Here is a 16,056-nt window from a genome sequence, read left to right on the forward strand (position 1 = left end):
TGACGAATCCGTGCGCCCAGGTGCTGAAAGGTTCTACCTACGTACCGATTTTCACAATTTCGGCACTGAAAGAAATAGATTAGATTACTTTTGCTTAGGGTAGGTAGAACGTCCTTCTTCACGCTGAACGCACGGGTCGTCCCAAAGATGACATACAATTTGACACACGGATAAGAGGAACACACAATATTCCGCACCTCCTTCTCGACGCGCGAAGAACCGGCACCAACCCATGGCAAACGTAGTACCACAGGGCATCTCTCTGGTCCAAAAGTAATCGTCTTTTCCAAGGTCGGTTTCTGGTTGATGAGATTCATTAAAAGTGTCTTTGGGTAGCCATTCTTTGTCATTATGGTTAAGAGTCGTTCTAGTTCCTCGTCCAGCAGATGAGGGGAACATATCCTATGTGCACGGTAGACATCATTCCCTGTAGTATTTTGACAAGAAGGGAACGAAAACGTTCAATACTGTGACACATGTCCTAATTGGCTGGTGGTGACTCTTGCGTAGATGCATGCGTAGATAATACATTTTTGTAATATTTTCTGCCTCCGTCCTACTTTCAAATTATTAATCGTGGAGGCACACAATATACCGAGCCGCCGTGGCTCGGTAGTTCGATCCATCTATAATTTGTTACATTCCTAGTCGCACAGTCTAGTCCGCTATAAGTGCATATTGCTTTCGTCACGGTGGACTTTGTCTGCTTCTGCTGTGTTGCTGAAACCGGATATTATTATTATTTTTCTTTCGGTTTTCCCATGCATGTAGTGCTATCTCGCCGCTGCTTAGGTGCTGCTTCGTTCCGCCTGTGACTGTATAGCGCAACCAACTCGCTGTTGCCGAGTTGCGTCTCCGATTGCTGCTTCGGTTGTTTGAATTAGTAAAATTGGTTACGTACACCAGCTAATAACTTCATGCATGGTCTTTTTTCCTTTGACCTTCCATGCAACACTTACCGGCTTTTGTTGAGGGTTGGGCTCTGGTGCTCCAGTGGCATAGCGCCCTAGGCGACAGCCCATGCTGATGCCTATCACGGCTCCAGTAGCACTGCTGTTCTTTCTTTCTCCACGCCACTGCTTTAACTACTTCAAGTGACGTCTCCAAACCGAACATATCGGTCTTCTGAATGACGTCCTTTCTCTCCGGGGACGCCTTAACACAGCCATCTACCATGTGCGACTGCTTCGTGACTGCCTTCATTACTCTATCGCGCCTAGGTATCTCCAACAGCGAGTTCACAAATTAAAACTCTATGATTCCATCTCTATTGAAAAGGTCTTGCTACAAGATGACCATAACAAGGCCAAGGCCCACCTTCAAAGCATACGATCCAAGTTTGTGTCTTCCTACCAAAGAAGCCGAACACATCTCAATACATTCGACTTCATTAGGTTCTCTTGGCTATTATCCGAATGTGATTGTAGGCAGCGTTCTAGACTTGAAAAGAAACACACAGGCATTATTTTAGCTTTGAGGAAGGACCGGTTTGGAACCTGCAGTGACAATTATGAAGCAATCATCAATCTCTCTGATATTACCTTAACCCAGCTTCAAAAGGATGTTTTGTGCGGTGGAATGGACTTCGGTATTCCCCCGAGGTTTAGGAAAACTGATATCCTGGCCGAGTTCGAACTACTTCAGCAACAGCTATCTAGCATCCCGGCAAAGTCGGATATGGCAGCGGGATCTTGTCGGGCTTCACTGGCCGCTGAAGCCATTCGGTTCGCACAATCGCCTCCGGACACTCGATCATTCACGCTATCACGGGAACACATGAAAGTGATCAACGAGCTTCGAAAGAATCCAGAAATCGTTATCTCTCGACCGGACAAAGGCCGTGCAACAGTCATCTTGTCTGCGGATAATTACCGGGAGAAAATGTTGGTCATACTCAATGACATTAGTAAATTCAGCAGACTTGGGCCTTGCGATGTGTATGACCATACCGAAAACATTGATACCAAGCTGAGTAAGTACCTGCTTTTCTTTCTAGAACGCATCAGATCACCAAATATGAGTATGATCATCTAGCTCCCACAGGCTCGACAAGACCTAGGATGTATGGGCTCCCAAAAATTCATAAAAAAACATATTCCATTACGCCCGATCTTAAGCATGTCTGGATCTCCGCAATACAAGGTTTCGAAGTGGTTATGCAACTTGCTGGAACCGGTTCTTGCCTTGTACAACACACATTCCGTTAAAGACACGTTTGAGTTTGTGGAAAAACTTAGAGATTCGAAATTTGAATCAAATGGTTTGTAACAGTAAGCATACTAATTTACTAGCAGCTCCAGTCGACACAACACATCGAACTCACTCCTTCTGGACTAACCAAGAACTGAGGGGAAACCCTCGTCGTGGCCAGCTTCATATTTCAGAATAAATGCAGGGAGTCATATTCGACTCCCTGCTGTGTTCAGAGTACGGTGTGGGAGGTAGAATAAGGATGTGTGTAGAGAAATAGTTGTCCATTATGCATGAATAATAATAAGTAATTCGGGGATCACCATACAGAGCCTGCAGAAAGAGTGTAAGTCATTATGTGATTGGAAGGCCAACGGGAATGGGGAAGCAGTCTCTAAGACCATTCCCGTCACACCTTCCCCCTTCACAAGTCGCAAGCAGCCAGATTGCGACGACTAAGACATAGCCACCTGCAACAGTGGGCCAGTACAGGAGTCTTCAGTGTCTTGAGAACTGAACGAACACGGTGAAAGTGGCAAGTCAGAGTTGCACATAAATATTATTAGTTCACGTGAAAGGTGCGAAGTCGCGACGAGGACCCAGGTCAAATTCGTAATGGACGCTGTCTAGGTTGCAGGGCCAGGGGACTGTAAAGAGCCCTTGCCACATGGCCTTGGGAGTGTGGCTGGGCTGCATTTGGCTGTCTGTGTACGCATCCAGTACCGGCGGGCTCGATAGGGCTGCAGACTCGCTCAGGGAACGACCAGGGATGCACGACCTGGACGCCGATATGGGCTGTGTGGGACCGGTTCTGCCACGCACGGACCCGAGAACAGCGTCGCCACTCGGCGTCGGATCTCCACAGTCTTCCGCCTCCGCGTCATATTCAGCAACGTCTTCAAAGACAACATCGACGCGATGTGCCAATAGCCTGGATAGGTGTTGGGCGAGATCAGTGCGTGTCCCTGCCACGGACAGATGGCCGTCACAGCGAACTCCCCGAAGCTGCTCCTGTCGAGCAAAAGCTACGTCCATGCTGACTAACAAACAAAACAAAAAAAAACTTTCCGACAAACGGAATTATCAAAGTAAAAATACCTTCCGACGAACGGAAACACTAAAACTATCCTCCGACAAACGGAAACACTAAAACTGTCTTCCGACGAACGGAAACACAACAACTATCCTCCGACGAACGGAACACAAAAACTATCCTCCGACGAACGGAAACACAAAAACTATCCTCCGACGCCGTGAACGGAAACACTAAAACTTTCCTACGACGAACGGAAACACTCAAACTATTATCCGACGAACGGAACCACTACAACTATTCTCCGACGAACGGAAATCCCGAGTTCTCAACCCTGCTGACAAACAGCACTGGCGTGGAGTCTCAAGAGCCTGACAAACAATGCTCAAGACGAGTTCTGACACCATGTAACAGTAAGCATACTAATTTACTAGCAGCTCCAGTCGACACAACACATCGAACTCACTCCTTCTGGACTAACCAAGAACTGAGGGGAAACCCTCGTCGTGGCCAGCTTCATATTTCAGAATAAATGCAGGGAGTCATATTCGACTCCCTGCTGTGTTCAGAGTACGGTGTGGGAGGTAGAATAAGGATGTGTGTAGAGAAAATTAATAGTTGTCCATTATGCATGAATAATAATAAGTAATTCGGGGATCACCATACAGAGCCTGCAGAAAGAGTGTAAGTCATTATGTGATTGGAAGGCCAACGGGAATGGGGAAGCAGTCTCTAAGACCATTCCCGTCACATGGTTACATGTGCTCCTATGACGTAGTGAGCTTGTTTACCAACGTTCCTTTACGAGAAACAATAGACATTTGCGCCATGGCGTTATACCATAACAGATCTATCACTCCCCCAGATTTGAATGAAACAGAGTTCGTGAAACTTATGTTCATGGTCACGTCTGGTGTGGAGTTTTCATTCGACAATATAATGTACAAACAGAATGATGGAGTCGCCATGGGATCGCCTTTGGGACCAGTTTTGGAGAACATATTTGTTGGCTTCTGCGAGTCGTCTATTGACCCTTCACTTTGGCCATCAATGTACTGTCGTTTTGTTGATGATGTGTATTGTCACGACGACGACAAGGAAACCTGTGATAGGTTTATGGAAACTCTCAACTCCTTACATCCAGCATTAAAATTCACATCAGATGGTGAAAACAATGGTACCCTTTCTTTCCTGGATGTTGGTATTTCTCGTAACATGGATACGCACAACATAGACACAACCATTTATAGAAAGCCCACTTTCACAGGCTTGTATATCCCATGGTCAAGTTTTACTCCAACTAAGTCCAAAACGCACCTCGTCAAGGCCCTTGTCTACCGTGCACATTGGATATGTTCCCCTCATCTGCTGGACGAGGAACTAGAACGACTCTTAACCATAATGACAAAGAATGGCTACCCAAAGACACTTTTAATGAATCTCATCAACCAGAAACCGACCTTGGAAAAGACGATTACTTTTGGACCAGAGAGATGCCCTGTGGTACTACGTTTGCCATGGGTTGGTGCCGGTTCTTCGCGCGTCGAGAAGGAGGTGCGGAATATTGTGTGTTCCTCTTATCCGTGTGTCAAATTGTATGTCATCTTTGGGACGACCCGTGCGTTCAGCGTGAAGAAGGACGTTCTACCTACCCTAAGCAAAAGTAATCTAATCTATTTCTTTCAGTGCCGAAATTGTGAAAATCGGTACGTAGGTAGAACCTTTCAGCACCTGGGCGCACGGATTCGTCAACATGTACCGTTGAATCTTGTCCCTGTAGCTGCACGTGGTTCTCGACCTCGGCGTGGTCGTCCACCGAAGTGTCCAGTGCAGTCTGTGTCTGAGGTGGACTTGTCCAAGTCCGCTGTGGATACGCTTGCCGACGCCTCCTCCTTTTCGTCGGGCGGAGGGCTGGAGCCAACCCAAACAACAGTCAACAAGAAGAAGAGACCTATACGGAAACCACCGAAACTGACATCTGGACAATCGAGCCCCGGACGAGTCACCAGAAGTCAATTGAGGAGACGAATTGATGACGAATCAAAAGAACCAATACTGGAAGTGACAACAACGGTTAATGTGAAGAAACGAGGTAGACCACGGAAGCAGCAGGACAGACTGGACGTGGAGCAGCACACTGATCTCGACCGAGGCAATCGGAATTGCAGGGACGCAGGGCGTAATGGGAGAGATTCGCAAGCGGCAATATCGGAGGTGACAACGGCCAAGTCGTCGGGTCAGGGAAACGGTACCTCGGCAATCAAGTGTCACCTGTCGGGCAGTGCTAGTTGTCGTGAGTGGTATTCCGATGATGTATTCTCTGTTTTGTCGCGTGGTAGGTCTTTGTTACATCTTGCCGTGTTGGAAGCTTTGTACATACGTAAGTTAGACCCTGAGCTTTGTGTTCAGAAGGAGAATGTGTTGTCTTTGCAGTTGTTTGGCACTGTTCGTCGTGAAGGTGCGAAATAGATCTCTTGATATTTCTCTCTTTTTCTTGTCACTACGTTTTTGTCACTTATTGGATTTGCATGCTGTTTTCTTGATTCTTCACATCTATTTTTTCGTGTCACTTCTACACATAATTGGAGTGATATATTTCTGAACTTCTTTTCCTTATAGTTGTAGTCTTTTAGCCTATTTCCATCATTCCCTGTAGTATTTTGACAAGAAGGGAACGAAAACGTTCAATACTGTGACACATGTCCTAATTGGCTGGTGGTGACTCTTGCGTAGATGCATGCGTAGATAATACATTTTTGTATTATTATTATTATTATTATTATTATTATTCAAAGGATCAGTCGGGGAAGTGAACTGCCTGAAAAGAGAAAAAAACGCCAGACCCACCAGGACTCGAACCTGGGACCCTGCTTGTCATGAGCAATGCTCTAACCACTGAGCTATGGGACCAGGCTGAACCTAGAAGGCGCTGGCAAGTTTTTCACTCCAAAGGCAGCTCACAACACGTGCCACACATACTGATGAAATTTAATCACTTTCTTTCACCTCTGGTAGTTTCCAGAAACTGACCGTGGTTGGTCCCCTGGGGGAGGGAAAAAGACTCAAGTGCCATCAGTATGTGTGGCACGTGTTGTGAGCTGCCTTTGGAGTGAAAAACTTGCCAGCGCCTTCTAGGTTCAGCCTGGTCCCATAGCTCAGTGGTTAGAGCATTGCTCATGACAAGCAGGGTCCCAGGTTCGAGTCCTGGTGGGTCTGGCGTTTTTTTCTCTTTTCAGGCAGTTCACTTCCCCGACTGATCCTTTGAATATGAAGTTCTCCCAATCCTTTCCAAATTATTATTATTATTATTATTATTATTATTATTATTATTATTATCGAGTCCTGGTGGGTCTGGCGGTTTTTTCTCTTTTCAGGCAGTTCACTTCCCCAACTGATCCTTTGTATTTGAAGTTCTCCCAATCCGTTCAAAAATTATTATTATTATTATTATTATTATGGTTTCTAGTAGTACATTGCGACATTTCCCTCTCATTTCTTATCCTTTATAAAATTGAGCCTCCCGAGTTGGATGGTTGTTGCTTTGCGTTTTCCAATTGCAGTTAGACCGTATTGTCCAATGGTGTTACCGTCCAGTTATCCTGCCAAGCCAGCATTCCACCATGCCTTGGAATGTAGCTTGTGGTCGGCTTGATGGCGCTTACGTCTTTGGAATTCTCCCACAATAATATCCATGAGCCCTCCGAATAGGAAGGTCACCTCTATCGAGCAGTGCTCAAGCTCACTTTCTTGCCGTGGAATGTCTCCGTATTCCTTGTCAAGTCTGGTGCTGCCTTGCGCCCGTCTGACTGTTCAAAATCTGCGTCAGTCAGTGGACTAAAATGCATAACTTTTGCCCCCCCCCCCTGTTTTTTCCGGTTTTCATTTCAAAATTTCCTTGGCTCACCATTCGAGTACTTGTGGACAATGGTGATGGTCATGCTCACTATGTGATGCCTTTAACCCAGTTCTGTACATCCCTTATATGGTATGTGCAGGTTGTGTGCTGTCGACCGCACGGACTGAAACTTGAGAAAGAGGCCGAGTTGATAATCTACCTGTATTCATCGCCGACAAATCATACGGTAAGAAACGAAAGTGCCCATGATTACCGGTATATGCATGTGTGTGCATGTGTGTGTATGTGTGTGTGTGTGCCAGTGCTTTTTCGTGACGTGAATTTTTGCAAGTGGGTGATTTAGTGCGATAGGAGATAAGAGGAGGTGAGGTAGAATGGATGACAAGGGAGGGCAAGTTAAATTTATAAAGACAGGTAAGTCTAAAAATGAGGACTGAGACGTCTACAACAGGGTTTTTACGCCTGAAAGCAGGTGCATGATTTAACAAGTAGGTTAGCAGTCTAGATTAATTTTTATGCGCAGATGGAGAAAAATGTGCGGAATTTTTGTAATGACATGAAAAGCAGAAACAAGAAAATTAAAAATAAGAAAAGATGAAATGAAAGCCTGCTCACAACCCCGCCCAGCCTTGCGAACTGGGAATGGTGGATTAAGAACCCGGTTCAACGCTCGAGCAAGCGCTCTCCACTCAAGGTGTTCACAGCAACTGATAGGAACTCATGTGTGGAAATGATAGACATGAAATAATAAGATAAGGAGAATAAAATGATTTCAACACACCTCTATAAACGGAGTCCCACATACAGTACCTCAAAAAAGTGGATCTTTCGCCCAGTGTTTTTGTTGAAGTCGCAACCAGATGATGTAGCTGCTTCGCAGAGACGTCTTACTGCACAAATTACAAATAAATTATATTCTTCGATTAGAAAACCCAAGCGCTTTCAGAGCCCTCCGAAGAGAGTCCGGGATGAAACCACACACACCTACCTCAACGGAAAAAGAAACGACCTGCCACCTGTTTGCTCGAGAAAGAGAGAGAGAGAGAGAGAGAGAGAGAGAGAGAGAGAGAGAGAGAGAGAGAGAGAGAGAGAGAGAGTGAGAGAGAGAGAGAGAGAGAGAGAGAGAGAGAGAGAGAGAGAGAGAGAGAGAGAGAGAGAGAGAGAGAGAGAGAGAGAGAGAGAGAGAGAGAGAGAGAGAGAGAGAGAGAGAGAGAGAGAGAAAGAGAGAGATAGAGAGAGTGAGATTCAAAGGCATTTCGTGTGTGTGTCCCATATGGTGTAGTGGTATGTGCAGCCGATTTCCGATCGAGAGGTTGCGGGTTCGATTCTCAACGATTCTGGTCACATACGCCATTCCTCTCTGTCTTAGACTTCTGATTTTTCCTTCAATCTCCTGGGTTGTTACGAACAACTATTGCATGCCGGAGTATGTGATGTGATGTGTGTGTGGGAAAAATAGAAAAAGTAGGGATTCACTTGCCAGAAAAGGCCACTTCAAATAGCTGTGTGGGGTAGACCAGGCTGAATAGTGGCGGTCAATTCTTCAGCCTTGCAAGCTGTTGATTGGTGCAACACCAGCACAAGTTGCTATGGCTTCTGCTATAGCATCGCTGTTATAGCCTCCGGCGATGGGCGCCAAAAGGTCAAAAGGTGTATGTGCCAGCTAGTTCGGTAGGTGCGTACACTCATGCCAGATAGTGTTGGGTCTTTTGCCAACGGGCTCAGCTACCTGACGTTGTAATGTGTACCTGTCACCTTTGTGGGCTTCGGGCTTTGTATACTTTCTAAATCGATCTATTTGAATTAGACTATCATGCAGTCTACCTTCCTAGGACGAACAGTGATAAGGCGAACTTTCCATTAGTATGAACTAGGGCCAATCCTATGGTTGGCCAGGTCTCTCTCTCTCTCTCTCTCTCTCTCTCTCTCTCTCTCTCTCTCTCTCTCTCTCTCTCTCTCTCTCTCTCTCTCTCTCTCTCTCTCTATGGTTGGCCAGGCACCATCTCAAATCAAAATTATTCCTTTACTATTAACTCCTGTAGTGCGAACGTTCGCGAAGACAAGCTAGTTTCAAGCCTGATTTGAACAAAGTCAGTGCATAGTGTAGTATGGTCACTTCATAATACGTAAATTCTATACACATAAATAGTAGATCTACACCATAGCCGGAATGCATGGATAGCTGTACGCATACTCGCACTGCCTTGGTCTTCTTCTTCTCCATGTGAGACGATGAACACTGATGATAACTTACGTATTCCTACAAGTATGTGCTTTGAGAGTCTTGAGTGCTGAGAGTACACAGTGGGGTGGTCGCTTAAACCAGTTTTACTGAAGAAGTAACATAGGGGGCGTAGTACGCATGTGTAATGCCTTGAGACCGGGACAGATACCCTGATACCATCAATCCCTTTCCTGCACCCTTGCCCTCGCTCACTTACCAGTGAGGTGTGGGGAGCCCATAAGTGGGATCATTTGCAAGTTCATCCAAAGTTTGGGGATTTCGTGGGCTGTCGGCCTTTGGGCGGTTCAATAACCAATTGAGTCATCTTTCCAAAAGAATCTTTCTCCCCTATTCGGGGAGACTCGCATGACCAGTCATGAAAGTGAGCAAGAACAAGTACAGGCAGGTGCGTGTGTGTGTGTGTGTGTGTGCGTGTGTGTGCATACGTGTGCCTGCACGGTGTGTGTGTGTGTGTGCGTGTGTGTGCGTGTGTGCATACGTGTGCCTGCACGGTGTGTGTGCGTGTGTGTGTGCATGCGTGTGTGCATGTGTGTGTGTGCATGTGCATGCGACATGCATGTGTGTGTATGTGCATGCGACATGCGTGTGTGTGTGCATGCGACATGCGTGTGTGTGTGCATGTGCATGCGACATGTGTGTGTGTGTATGTGTGTGAGTGTTCATGTGCTTGCTGCTGACAGCTACATGTCCTGGAGATGGATCACAGCATGGAAAGTTCTGATGCTGAGCAGAAAGGACTAGTTCAAGCGCGGCTGACTGACATAACAAGCATGTGCACATACAGGGAACACATCACCTGCAGAATCTCACGCTTGGCTGATTTTGGTAGGTACACATTGGACTTGTGATGGATGCAGGTAGATCATTTGGTTGAGATGTTGAATTCGCGGCAAAGAGACCACTTGAAGCTCTGGGATTTTCTGCTGTAAGAACTGGCTTCAGTGGAGCTTGCGTGCCATAAGGAATGGATGGGGGACACGTTACCATGGCATTCCGTGTGTACTTCAGCATGCTACAAGCCGCTGTGCACCAATCTTTGTACGCGTGCGCGTGCGGTACTGGAGACACAGAACTGCTCTGTGTGAATGTATTTCTCAGCTTGCGACATTCTGACAAGCTCTCACACCCAGTGGCATGCCCACCGACGGCACGGTTGACTGTCATGTAGATGCCCCCTAAGCATCTTAATATGGAATTCATGAATACAGTCAGACTTCGCTAAACCGCACACACATCTGCTTTCCACAAAAGTATCCGGATAGGCGGGGGAACCGGATAACCGAACACCGGTTTTGATGCATGCATCACATATGCTGTACATCTGTAACCAGCTATTTTCTTCCGGATGGCGAGGGAGCCGGATAAAAGAGGACCGGATAAGAGAGGTCTGACTGCATATTCCTCTGAGTGACGTAGCCATGGCAGGTTCCGATTTGTGGCAATGGCGTATTGCCAACGAAGAGAATCGGATGTGAAATTCTGACCTCTGCCGTCACCATGTACTACGTTCTGTGCATGCCTTTTCATATCGTAATGTAGCGTATTTCAGCCGGCAATATTCCTGTAAAGGCTGATGCCGGTACTAGACGCCGAATCTAATCAGGCTTGTAGTTACACCAGGTATTTCTATGTATGGCAACACTAAAACGCCAGGCTCTGTATGCCAACAACAGTGCTCATCTTGTCAATCAGGCTGGTGTAAGCCCATTGCGTAATATGACGTATTATGTGCCATAAACACCTCACACAGCAGAGCCATTTGGGCATGGTCATGCAGGGTGTTTATTTATTTAATTTTATTTTTATTTCACTCAACTCGTGGTCCAAAACCAATTGGCACGCAACGTGTGAGAGAGGGGTGATAGCCAACCACGACAAGCAAAGAAAAGAAAGGAATAGAGAAAAAGAGAAGAAAGAAGGACAGCCAAGCAGCCAGCAAGGAGAGATCCAATTTTGTTGAACAATGCATTCCGGTTTCTAGCGCACTCACATTCATTACTCATACAATCCATATTAATGTTGGCAATGCGCAATGGGCTTATTCAAAACACAGTAAAAAATTGTACCATGAAAATAAGTATGCACAAGTTATGCGATTGAGTCCATCAACTAAACGAGAATGTCACAGCACGCCTTGTCGGTCTTGTGCTAGACTGGGCTTGTCTGACTATTCAAAACCTGGTTTAGTTGGTGGACTTGATCGCACAAATTGTGCCTACATTTTTCCCTATTACAATCATAGCGTTCTTTCAATATTTGATCTGTTGTCTTGGTGTCCAGTTGTCGTGGCAATGCCTAATGATGTGGAACTGCCATGCGCCGCCGCCCTGCGACCTCTCCTGGCCGGTAGGATGCTGCACCGGCCAATGCTGTATGTGTTCTTCCGTTGGACCAGCGAGGGTGGTGAGCCGACGACGGGAGAGCTGTACCTGGTGTTCGGGCCTCGCGATCGCCTTCGCTTTCTCGAGTTTGAGGGCATGCAGTCGCTTGGCGAGGGGGACAGCTTGTTGCTTAACGGCGGAATGGTAGCCAAGATGCGCGTTCAGCTGCCGCAGGGATGCGGTGTGGCTTTGGACGCATCACAGCGTGATACGGAACTGGAGTGCCGGCTCGACCCTGACGGGCTTTTAAAGGTTGCCTCGATGTGTCTCAATGTTGCCGTGACGCACCCGTCATCTGACGATGCAGCCACCGCAGCCTCCACTGCCGAGGTCGAGACGGCAGCCGCAGATCCAACTCCCGGGAGCATCGCGGCGAACGTCCATATCTTGTCTTATGATGGCGACGGCGAGGTAGTCGCAAATATTCTCAAGGAATTCTGCATCCCGGAGCCTGGTCCAGACCATCTCGATTACGGTAAGGCACATCCCTCAGTGGGCCGATTGCGCAACATGACGTAACTTGCACCATAAACACACCTCACACGCACAGCCGCCTATGTATGGTCGTGTGGCGTGTTGAACAGTGCAAACCTGATCCCAGCGTACTCACATGCATTACCCTTGCAATCCGTGTTTGGCAATGTGCAATGGGATGCTGGGAATGTATGTGATTTTCGGTTTTTGACCACTTTGGTGGTGGGCCTGATCTACTCCCCCCCCCCCATACACACCCCTTTACTTTAGCAGCTGCATCTGCTCCTTGATCCATAGAGGGTGATTGCATCCCTAGCTGTTTCTGGCTAGTACCAGTTCTATCGCACTTATCAATCATCCTTATTGGCATCACGCCATCGTGGAATAAAAAAATAAATATAAATAAATCCCTTTGCCACTTTGGTTGCGGAACAATCGGCCTCCAGCTGAGTCTCACGCAAACCGCAATATTTTTAACGGCTTATTGCCCGTGGTGGTATCCCTGGCTCTCTTTTTTTGTGTATAACCTAGATCCATGGCAACAGGCAGCGTTCAGCGACACGGATTGCGGTGGCCACCGCGACTGGATCCTAGGCCTGGCCTCAGAGTGGCTGCGGAGCGCGGCCGAACGCGTGCACCTGCTACGGCGCGACACGGTGCTTGCCCTGTCCGAGCTCGACCGGGTACGAGGTTCCCGCGAACACAACACCATGCTTCTGAGCATCGTCATGCGCGGCGGTACCGAGTCGTTCAAGAAGTTCCTCGCGGCCATCGCGCCACATGCCAGCTGGCAGCGGTCATTCCGACGTTTTCTCCAGCATGGAGACAGCGACCAAGAGATTGAGGAGGAGGATGAGGAGGCACTAAGATGGAACGGGGCTGTGTTGCCATAACAACCCCAAGAGAGAATTTCTATTTTAAAAATTCTAGTCTGGGTGATACTACTTTCATTTTTCCAAAAATAGTTCATTTTTATTCACCATTCTTGACCTCCTGATATGTGTGATTAGGCTAATTTGAGCCTATGAATTCCGAGCGAATTCCATTTTTGACTTTATGTCGTTATGTACTGCTCTGAATTTGTCTTCGAGGCATAAGTGCTCGAGTTGGGTGTGTGTTACTCTCTCATCACCGACCCATCCGCAAACCATCCGCCCTGCTTCTGTCCCATTTTCTTTGCCGTTGCTTGCCACACGTACGTGTGTGTATGTGTGTGTGTGTGTGTGTGTGTGTGTGTGTGTGTGTGTGTGTGTGTGTGTGTGTGTGTGTGTGTGTGTGTGTATGTGTGTGGGTGTCCCATATTGTGCGGTGGTATGTGCAGTCGATTTCCAATCCAGAGGTTGCAGGTTCGTTTCCCGACGATTCGTGGCCACACACGTCTTTCTTCTCTTTCTCGGACTCCTCCTGACTTTCCCTTCATTCTCCTGAGAGTTTACCAACAACCAGAGCATGCTGGAGCTTGTGGTGTGGTGTGGATGCGGGGAAAAAAGGAAGAAAGACCAAAAAGGAGGTATTCACTGGTCATAAAACTTCACTTCAAATAGCTGTGTGGTGTAGACCATGCTGAATAGTTAGTTGTTGAAAAGTGCACTAATCCCAGTTCAAGTTGCTCTGGCTTCTGCTGTAGCATCGCTATCATTGCCCCCGGCTATGTGCATCAAAGGACAAGGTCAAAGGTGTACGTGTGTGTGTATTAGTGTTAGTGTGTGCGTGTGCGTGTGTGAGTTTGTGTGTGTGTGCGTGAGTACATGCATGCGTGCGTATGTGTGTGCTTGTCGCCGCACTCGAATCGTACCAGCTATACCCTTTCCTGTACGGCTTATAGCTAGTATTAGTTCTACAAACAATGCACTAAATGTAACTGTTACTTGAGCAAGGGAGGAAGTGAAGGACCGGAAGGCATGCGTATATCAGGTATATGACCAGGAGGAAATCATCCGTACTGGCGGTATGCGACTAATGACAACAGCGGAAGCTAGTTTTTGGTCGACACTCACAATGGAGGGAAGGCATCAAAAACTGAAATCCTGACCGTACCATTGCAGAGTGTGCTGATAGTAACGGGATCGGGGGAGGGGTATCTTCAGGTCGAAGAAGCGCTGATACAACGAAGACCTGACACCACGCGCGAAGATCTGACACAACGAAGCGCTACGCAGATCAGAGAGCCAAAATCGTGACTACATAGGCTCTGAAGATCCTTCCCAACTGTGCCTGCTAAACGCACAATATCTGTGTGCGTTGTGTGTGATAGCGCTAGAGCTGCTGAAGTTATGCACATCATGTACATGCGCATGTATGTGGGGGCATGCAACGACGTGACGTGACACTGACAGACGCAAGATTGACCGGACGCTATTGCTACGCGCGTGCACACACATTATTAGGTAGATGACAGTACGCTATCTTTGTAGTAATTTGACACTAGATGCCAATATCTCCTAAGCGTGTGAATAGCACAGAACACTAAACGCTTGTTGCCCTGGCCAGACGCTTCGACGCCCGGATTGGACATTTCAGTTTGAACTGATCCCTTCCGTAACTTTGATCATTTCAGCTAAACGTCTATAAAAAAAAGAGTCACTTTGACGGGCGCTGCGTATCATGTCGGGTACATGTTCTGGATAAGGTGGCCGCACAGCTTGCACGTGTTGACCAGAAATATCTACTTGTCGACAGCGTACTTGTCGACAGCGTACTTGTCGACAGCATATGTATTTAATGCGTGTAGGCTTATGATAGTACACACTTACCCACACCCACACCCACACACAGCTCAGGTCGTAAACAATGTTACATGACCTGGAGTCATGCAGACCTGTTCGGAGTTCGGACACACGTGAATAAGACTTCCAGGGTTCACAGAAGTACGTTTGGATCCGAAAACGGTATCGGTATCATATTGATAAAGTAAGTTCATTAATGTCCAATCACAATCTTGAGTCAGTGGATACGTGTCAGGTAGTGATGCTCTCCACCGTCCATACATCCAATGGGACATAACTAGTTCATAACACATACCGGTACACCTTTATACATGTCTGTGTTGTCGCCTGCGCTGAGAGACTTGCTTGCACAGCGCGTCCGGTGCCCATTTGTCCTGGAGCAATGCATATCCAGGCCTATTGAACACTTGTTGATTGCTATAGTACTCGTTCTTTCTACGAATGGTAGAGAGGAGACAATGATTGTCATTTTTTCATTTTTTTTATACTGAAGCGCACAGTCCAGCAGAGAACGGACTGGGAAGACAGAACCAAAGGAGACATGACAATGCAGCGGGGATTCTGGCATTTCTGGGGGTCTGCGTGAAAACGAGCTTAGAATAGCTGCAGTTACCTGAATACCGATAGTATCACTGCCTGTCCGCTAAGTACAACAAGAACACCATACCGTATCAATGACAATTTCTTTGATGAAATGGTATATTTTGGCGAAGAAACCAGTGGATTTTGTGCGGCTACAACGAATGTGTTCCTCAAAATGTCAAGTAATGCAGCCGCGGCTAGCTTTACCGGTTTTTTTTACAAGGAAATTCATCACACTACCTACTGCCCCCTTGAACGAAATTGATTTTCTCCTTTTTCTAGTTGGTTTTGAATTTCCCGGTTTTGTGCCACTGGCCTGCAAGCCCTGCATCAAAACTGCTCCAGCAAATGTGCCAGCAAGCGCACTTCAAACGACCATAACTCTTGAACGTCTGGTCGGATTTAGACAAACCTTATTATAATTTCCTGGCTAGTTTATCCTACTCTTTCCAATGAGCCTAAATTCGAGGAGATCGGAGCAACTTTCAAAATCGTCCGAACACCCTAACCGTACTGGGGTCACCCGGTCACAGACCTGTGGACAATCCATAATGCTTGTTTTTTAAAAA

The 16,056-nt window shown here is 47.0% G+C and overlaps 1 protein-coding gene across 1 annotated transcript in view; it reads left to right on the top strand.

Moving 5' to 3' along the window:
• The window catches only part of LOC135821189 (uncharacterized), a 21,706-nt gene extending 8,080 nt beyond the window's left edge, over positions 1-13,626 (top strand). Inside the window, exons 5-8 of the mRNA XM_065334257.1 lie at positions 7,219-7,305; positions 10,005-10,149; positions 11,605-12,180; positions 12,711-13,626. Coding sequence (XP_065190329.1) covers positions 7,219-7,305; positions 10,005-10,149; positions 11,605-12,180; positions 12,711-13,072 — 1,170 coding nt within the window. The 3' untranslated portion in view covers positions 13,073-13,626. The remainder of the gene's footprint in view (positions 1-7,218; positions 7,306-10,004; positions 10,150-11,604; positions 12,181-12,710) is intronic.
• Positions 13,627-16,056: the final 2,430 nt, after the last annotated feature.

Source organism: Sycon ciliatum, chromosome 7 (genome assembly GCF_964019385.1).
Source record: "Sycon ciliatum chromosome 7, ocSycCili1.1, whole genome shotgun sequence".
Lineage (NCBI taxonomy): Eukaryota > Metazoa > Porifera > Calcarea > Leucosolenida > Sycettidae > Sycon > Sycon ciliatum.